Genomic DNA, 8,676 nt, shown 5'->3' on the forward strand with positions numbered 1-8,676 from the left:
TTACAGATCATATTCGTTGTATTAAAATTTAAAATGACAAAACTCAACCCAGTCTCTTTTTGTTAAATTTCCCTTTTATCAATATTAGCCATTATAAAAGTATAAGTAAAAGGTACAAGAAGATATACAAATAAAGCAAACAATTCAGTCAAACACAAAGTCAGCGCTCTAGTCTAACCATACAACAGTAAAGTTAAATAGCTTATAAAGTTATGAAACTTCCCCTCAGCCAAAACGATTGCCCAGGCAACAAATTATAGATTCACGAGACCAAAGATCGCCCGTTAGATATAGACAAGACGAATTATCTCTCATGTTTAACCACTACAGAGACGCCAGAGTCAGCGGCAAACGCCAGAACATCTAGCCGAGGAAAGGCTGCTCCAGGCGGGGAACATGAGGGCCCGGTCATCGCTGGATCTCACAACTGGATACAATTATCATAAATCTTTATAAATAAACCACAGATTTGAGCTTTAAACAACTACATTCTCGCCTGAAAAACTCTTAAAACTACATTTCATGATACAGAAACAGTAGTATTATATGTCAACTGTATATTACAAAATGGCGCTTCTTATGTTGTCATTCTCCTTGGCGCAGCCTAAGCTGTCAATCAAGCTGTCAATCAAAGTTAACCACGCCCTTATTTGTCATACATTTTATATCTAAATACGATCTAAACTAACGAGTTAGAAAAAAATTCACCCCCCTCACAGCTGTCAGGCACTCGGAAGCTGTCGAAAAATACAATAAAAGTCCATGGGACCAACCTGTAAAAACATGAATTTATGCTAACACTACGCTCAGATTCATCAATCGGGATGAATTCAGTCTGATTAAAAACAAAAGTTGTGCATGTAAACGTAGTCAGTGATTCTCATAGACACAGAACTGCGCCTGATCGGGACCGTGATGATGTCATGGTGTGTGTGTGTGGTGTTGTAATGCTCATTCTCTGCTCTGTGTGTTTGGAGCAGCGATCGGGTCCCCGTTCAAGCCCATGGAGAGTTATCAGTACTCAGGTCAGTCTCTGTCCATGTCCTGAAAGCATAAACGTGTCCTGATTTAAACCCGACCCACAATGCCTCACTCACTTAAACACATACACTGTAATGAGAGCCTCTAGACGTGTCATTAACTGGCTGAGACGCGGTGGTTTGGGTTTGAAGCCGTGTGTGACGTGTTCTGACATCAGCCCTATGTGTGTGTGTGTGTGTGTGTGTGTGTGTTAGCGGTGGAGCGTAATAACCTGATGCGGTTGTCCCAGAGTATTCCATTCACCCCAGTCCCCCCTCGAGGTAAGACACACTCCTGCCCTCCTGTCCCATCATGCTTTGCTGTTTATTTCATGTAGTTCTGGCCGGTGTTTGTTAGGGCTGTCAAATCAAAATTTGAATTTCGAATATTCGTATAATTTTTTTATCAAAACCTGCACATTTGAATACAAAAACTGTGCATTAGAATTTTTGGTGTGTCGAGGCGTGAGACATGTTAGCTTCTGTTAGCTTCTGCAGTATACAGCGCTGGATCGCGTAGCTAATGGGGAAAATGGCAGGAAAAGGTTCTTCCTGCTGACGAAAACCTGACGTGTGTGTGTGTGTGTGTGAGAGAGTGTGTGTGAGTGTGTGTGTGTGTGTGTGAGTGAGAGAGTGTGTGTGAGTGAGAGTGTGTGTGAGTGAGAGTGTGTGTGTGTGAGTGAGAGTGTGTGTGTGAGTGAGAGAGTGTGTGTGAGTGAGAGAGTGTGTGTGTGTGTGAGTGTGTGTGTGTGAGTGATAGTGTGTGTGAGTGAGAGAGTGTGTGTGTGAGTGAGAGTGTGTGTGTGTGTGAGTGAGAGAGTGTGAGTGAGTGTGTGTGTGAGTGAGAGAGAGAGTGTGTGTGTTAGTGAGAGTGTGTGTGTGTGTGTGTGTGAGAGAGAGAGAGTGTGTGTGTGTGTGTGTGTGAGTGAGAGAGAGAGTGTGAGTGAGTGTGTGTGTGAGTGAGAGAGAGAGTGTGTGTGTGTGAGTGAGAGTGTGTGTGTGTGTGTGTGTGTGACAGCGCTCAGCACTCGCTCAGATCAAGAGCGTCTGGTGTGTGTGATGATCTGTAGATGTAGAGTAGAAGAGAGTTTCTGAATGTCAGTTTGCTGTTGTGTGTTCGTGTCGTTCATTACGCTGTGTGTTGGAGTGTGTGTTGGAGTGTGTGTTGGAGTGTGTGTTGGAGTGTGTGTTGGAGTGTGTGTTGGAGTGTGTGTTGGAGTGTGTGATGGAGTGTGTGATGGAGTGTGTGATGGAGTGTGTGATGGAGTGTGTGATGGAGTGTGTGTTGGAGTGTGTTGGAGTGTGTGTTCTCTGATGCTCAAACACAGTTTCATGCACTACTGTAACCTCATTTTCCTTGCATGCACATTAAGGAAATTATGTTTAATTAAAGAACAATTGTTTCAAAAGTAAATGCACTTTATTAAGTGAATGTCATTTCAGTAAAAGATGCGCCGCTTGAGGTGGTTTATATTGCGCCCTCTTGTGGACACAGGAGACACAGCACTGTCTTCCTCTGACAGCAACTATTGCCATTCGAATTTTGCTAATATTTAAGAAAGAAATTCGAATTTAGCTTTTCAGCCATTTTGACAGCCCTAGTGTGTGTGTTCACCCCGGCCAGCCCTACGCTGCATCACTGTGTGTGTGTGTGTGTGTGTGTGGTGCAGGAGAGCCCGTGACCGTGTACCGTCTGGAGGAGAGCTCTCCTAACAGCATCAACAACAGCATGTCGTCGTGGGCTCAGCGCGGGCTCTGCGCTAAGATCGAGTTCCTCAGTAAGGAGGAGATGGGCGGAGGCCTGCGGCGCGCGCTGAAGGTGCTGTGCACCTGGTCGGAGTACGACATCCTCAAGCCCGGACACCTGTACATCGTCAAGTCCTTCCTGCCCGAGGTCGTCAACACCTGGCAAACCATTTACAAAGAGGAAACAGTCCTACACCTCTGTCTCAGGGTACGCGCACACACACACACACACACACACACACACACACAAGTTTCTAATTACAGCTTCTGTACATTTAAAGTTGCAATGACTTGGAAATGGTGTCAAATCTTTTCTTCCATATTGTGACATACAGTCAAAACTAAATCATTCAGTGTGAGTGAGGAGAGCAGAATAAAGTAAACCGTGACATTATACCCAGAAACTCTTCACACAGAGACTACCAGTGACATTATAAACATGATTCGGACACTTTGAGCTGATCATGTTTTGCTGAAGTGTGTTTTCTTTAATTGCTAATGCTCTTTTTACACACAGACTGAACACAATGAAGCATTGCTTGGTGATTGGTTGAGCTAAACTGGTATTCTCTAATTGTGTAGTTAAATTTAACAGCTGACAGATATTCAACATAATTCATGTGTGAGACAGTCTAACAGAAGGACGGACAAAACCAGTCAAATATCAGCGAGTTCATAACTCTGAGTTCTGCTCAGTGCTGCACGATTAATCGCATCGCGATGTCAAGCCTACGCGATTATATGACGCAAAATGCTGCGGTTTTATATTCAATAAACAAATTAGCGCAATTATATTAATATACTAATATCGTGTGTGCGCACAAAACAGCCCAGAATACAGATAACAATAACACACACAATTATGCCAAAATGTCTTTTTGTCGAGTATCTTCATAACATAAGAGCAGTCTTATGATGAGCGTGAAGAGTTATGATGAAGAGTTATGATGAACGTGAAGAGTTATGATGAAGAGTTATGATGAGCGTGAAGAGTTATGATGAAGAGTTATGATGAACGTGAAGAGTTATGATGAAGAGTTATGATGAAGAGTTATGATGAACGTGAAGAGTTATGATGAAGAGTTATGATGAAGAGTTATGATGAAGAGTTATGATGAACGTGAAGAGTTATGATGAAGAGTTATGATGAAGAGTTATGATGAACGTGAAGAGTTATGATGAAGAGTTATGATGAAGAGTTATGATGAAGAGTTATGATGAACGTGAAGAGTTATGATGAAGAGTTATGATGAGCGTGAAGAGTTATGATGAAGAGTTATGATGAACGTGAAGAGTTATGATGAAGAGTTATGATGAACGTGAAGAGTTATGATGAAGAGTTATGATGAACGTGAAGAGTTATGATGAAGAGTTATGATGAACGTGAAGAGTTATGATGAACGTGAAGAGTTATGATGAACGTGAAGAGTTATGATGAACGTGAAGAGTTATGATGAACGTGAAGAGTTATGATGAACGTGAAGAGTTATGACGACTCGTGAGAGAACGAGTGTGTGTGAGATCCGCGTCTCCGACAGCCGCGGCGGCTCTTAAAGGGCCAGTACAGCAGCCGCTGATTATATCTGTGCTAAAGTTAATCAAAGAACAGACAAACACTCACTGCTCTTGATAAAGAATTATCACTAATCTGTGTGCATTTATTTTCCTTGAGAACCCAGCAAGTTGACTCATGAAACCATTTGTTTATTATATCGCAATCGCAATATTTACCTCTATTATCGCAATATGACATTTTCCCCAAATCGTGCAGCCCTAGTTCTGCTCATATTATTACCGTTTTCTAAACTATAGCGAATAAAGTGATGATGTGAGAAATGTTGAAGGTCTGAATAATGTGGGTTTGACTGAGTTTGAGTGTAAAGGCCCGTTCACAACTAAAACGTTCCTGGTTTATTGATCACATGATTAAATGTTATTGTCACAAACAATGGCAGTAAATTATTCATTATTCATAAATCATTGATTCTACTATATTTAAATGTTCCTTTCTATTAAAGTACTTGTGTTCATTCAGAAAGTCTTCCATGTTTGTGGACTTGCGCACACACACACACACACACACACACACACACACACCAGTCATGTGACTATCACTGACACTCACAGCATTTGAATGGAATATAATTTCCGTCTTTGTATTTTTATATCAATATTGTAAAATATCCTATTCAAATTAATGTGATGAACGAGTTAGATAAAGAGTAGTAAGAATACATGATCTAAAGTGAGTAATCCAGATTACATTACTGATCGGTAACAGACTACATTTATATACGAGCACTGAACGTGTGTGTGTGTGTGTGTGTGTGTGTGTGTGTGTGTTTCTGAACAGGAAATTCAGCAGCAGAGAGCGGCTCAGAAACTCACGTTTGCCTTCAATCAGATCCGACCCAAAACAATCCCATACTCCCCCAGGTACTGTACACACACACACACACACACACACACACACCCAGGTACTGTTCACACACACACACACACACACCCAGGTACTGTTCACACACACACACACCCACACTCACACACACTCACACACTCCCCCAGGTACTGTACACACACACACACACACACACACACACTCACACACTCCCCCAGGTACTGTACACACACACACACACACACACACACACTCACACACTCCCCCAGGTACTATTCTCACACACACACACTCACACACTCCCCCAGGTACTGTTCACACACTCACACACTCCCCCAGGTACTGTTCACACACTCACACACTCCCCCAGGTACTGTTCACACACTCACACACACACACACTCACCCAGACATGCTGAACATTTGTCTCCAAACACACAGAGATGCCAGTGTGTGTTGTAGTGTGTGTTGTGCCTGATGTGTGTGTGTGTGTGTGTGTGCAGGTTCCTGGAGGTGTTCCTGCTGTACTGTCACTCTGCCGGTCAGTGGTTCGCCATCGAGGAATGTATAACTGGAGATTTCCGCAAGTTTAATAACAACAACGGGGATGAAATCGTCCCGACGAACCTTCTGGAGGAAACCATGCTGGCCTTCAGCCACTGGACGTATGAGTACACACGCGGAGAGCTGCTCGTGCTCGACCTGCAGGGTGTGTGTGCAGAGCCCTCACTTCTCAGACGTGTTACAACTCACATTACAGCATGAAGACCGGAATAACTGGTGCTCTCTGCTGCTCTCCGCTCATTTCTGACCGAAACATTTACGTTTTTATTTTTAACATTTTTTACTTCATCAGAACGGTTCGAAACTTGGTAAAGATTCTGGCACTTGCTGTGTGAACTCAAAAAAATCACGGACATGATTCGAACAGGTTTAATGGTCCTGAAACGAACAGTCACTCGAGCTCCTCGTGATCAATAATGAGCGCATTGGAAATGAATGAGTCGAGTTTCCTCTAGTGGAGGCGTTCGGTACTGCAGCCGAACACACTCGCTGACAGATCATTTACTGAGATATCAGGCTCACATCTGGAGCACAACTTGTTTAGATTTATAGCTTTGATTTTCTTGCAGTTTTAGAGTAAAACGTGATTTTGAAAATATATATTTCATATAAAAATTAAATAGTATTTTTGTGCATTTTTCATAACAATACACGTAATATTCTGTAACTGTTTTTCACTTCTGCAATAATCTGCCAAGTGCTGTCCCTGAAACGAGATCTAAAGCATTCAAGATTTACCACAGTATAATTTTGGAAAAAAAATCAGGTCTATGCTCAAAAAGTGAATAAATTGATTGATTTATATATATATATACACACACATACAGCACAAATATAATTTAGTATAAAAAAAATCCCCTAAAAATACAAAATATTAAAAATAAAAAAACATTATCAAACTAAAACATAGTACATTAATTTCTTTGAAAAAACACGCGAAGAGCACCAGAGGGTTAAAGTAAGAGCTTGATATTAGTGTTAGACCTGTGGAAGAGTGTGTGTCTGTAAACTGCTCTCTCTCTGCAGGAGTGGGCGAGATACTGACAGATCCGTCCGTCATCAAGAGCGGAGAGAAAGGGTCCGTTTCCCAGCAAATGAAGTGGATCTCAGAAAATAAAGCTTATTTTAAGATCTTTAAAACTTATGATATAATAGTTTATTAATTAACTTTTTTGTATTTGAATACATCAGGTCGTATGACATGATCTTTGGCCCCGCGAACCTCGGAGACGACGCCATTCGAAACTTCCGCGCCAAACATCACTGTAACTCGTGCTGCCGGAAACTCAAACTTCCAGGTGAGAATAATGCATCCATAACTCCACACTTTCAGTTTTCCCCCTAGCTGATGAACAATAAAAACACTGACAGCCAATCAGAATCCATCTTGCTTTAAAGAGATTTCAGTTGGCAGACGGCAAAACTGCAGCTGGTTTATAATGACCTGCTCTGGGTGTCGGTGTCGGCGGTTCTCCCCGGTGTGGACTAGGGCTGTCAAACTAAAACTCTCATTCTAATATTCGTCGAATTTAAAAAGAAAACTGCACATTCGAATACAAAAACCGTGCATTCGAATTTTTGGTGGCGCGTGAGACATGATGATGACGTCACCGACGCGGTGTGTTTCTGTTAGCTTATCCAGTACAGTGTTGGAGTGTGTGTTCTCTGATGCTCAAACACAGTTTCATGCACTACTGTAACCTCATTTTCCTTGCATGCACATTAAGGAAATTATGTTTAATTTAAGAATAATTGTTTCAAAAGTAAATGCACTTTAAAAAGATGCTTGATTTGGTATCTGCTCACTGCGCTCGCTCACGCCCTCTTGTGGACACAGGAGACAATACAAAACCTTTTCCTCTAACATTAAGTATTGCCTTTAGAATACGAATATAATTAGAATTTCGTTCATATTTAAGAAAGCCATTTTGACAGCCCTAGTGTGAATAGCACTTTATTCTTTATCTGCTATTTTAAAGGAGGTTTTTGTGTGTGTGTGTGTGTGTGTTGTCAGACCTGAAACGCAACGACTACACCCCAGATAAGCTGACGCTGCACGACTCCTCCGAGGGCCCGTCCCACTCGCCGCCTGCAGGGGGCGCCGCTAAAGACCCGCGCCCGTCGATGCGCTTAATGCTGTGAGCCGCGCACGACTCGCCCGACGGAAACGGTCCCGAGTAGCGCATGATAAAGAAACTAAGACACAATGCGTGTTGTGTGTGTGTGTGTGTGGCGGACACGGGCGTTATGTTTAATGACGTTACGTTGAGAATGTCTCCTGAACAAAAGAACAGATGCAACTTAGAGATGTTTTAACTAGTCAGTTTATCCTGTATGATTATAAAAGAGGATTGTCATCTTTTAAAAGTATTTTTTAAGATTTTTATGTCTATGAAATTAAAGTGGTTAATAACTGGTACAATATCACTGTATAAAGTTAAATATTTATTCTAAACTACAAGTTGCCTTGTATAATATAAAAGCAATTTTCATGTGATGTCCGTCACTTTTTGGAAAGAACACTTTGCTTATTATTATATACTATTATCAGATTTTGTACAGAGCTGAATGCCAACAGAATGTTTGTTTGTACAGAGAACCACACTGTATGAATGCATTTATGTTTCAGACTTCATCTATGTTTGAATCTCGTGTAGATTAAGGGCAGATTGCAATGCAAATGACAGCGCAGTGTGTGTGATTTCACTGCGCTGACCACTGAAACCAGTCCACACAATCAAGACGCAAGTTTATATGTTACAGCGGTACTTTTGTCATGTACGGTAACGTTAGCTGGAGTATCGTGTGAGGGTGTTAATCTAGTGTATCTCATAGATACATTTATCTGGCACGATTCTGTCGGCTGAAACATGAGAATATTTGATGCTGGGGATGTTAATGGATCTGTAAACATTTTTTACTGTATATTTAATAAAACACTGAAAAATCA

The 8,676-nt window shown here is 41.6% G+C and overlaps 1 protein-coding gene across 1 annotated transcript in view; it reads left to right on the forward strand.

Annotated features, from left to right (window-relative positions):
• trpm7 (transient receptor potential cation channel, subfamily M, member 7) overlaps window positions 1-8,676 on the forward strand; it is a 61,140-nt gene extending 52,464 nt beyond the window's left edge. The window contains exons 33-40 of the mRNA XM_084124189.1: window positions 981-1,025; window positions 1,236-1,301; window positions 2,690-2,973; window positions 5,119-5,201; window positions 5,666-5,871; window positions 6,753-6,804; window positions 6,918-7,024; window positions 7,741-8,676. Coding sequence (XP_083980315.1) covers window positions 981-1,025; window positions 1,236-1,301; window positions 2,690-2,973; window positions 5,119-5,201; window positions 5,666-5,871; window positions 6,753-6,804; window positions 6,918-7,024; window positions 7,741-7,868 — 971 coding nt within the window. The 3' untranslated portion in view covers window positions 7,869-8,676. The remainder of the gene's footprint in view (window positions 1-980; window positions 1,026-1,235; window positions 1,302-2,689; window positions 2,974-5,118; window positions 5,202-5,665; window positions 5,872-6,752; window positions 6,805-6,917; window positions 7,025-7,740) is intronic.

This window comes from Abramis brama (genome assembly GCF_963993115.1).
Source record: "Abramis brama genome assembly, chromosome: 9".
Lineage (NCBI taxonomy): Eukaryota > Metazoa > Chordata > Actinopteri > Cypriniformes > Leuciscidae > Abramis > Abramis brama.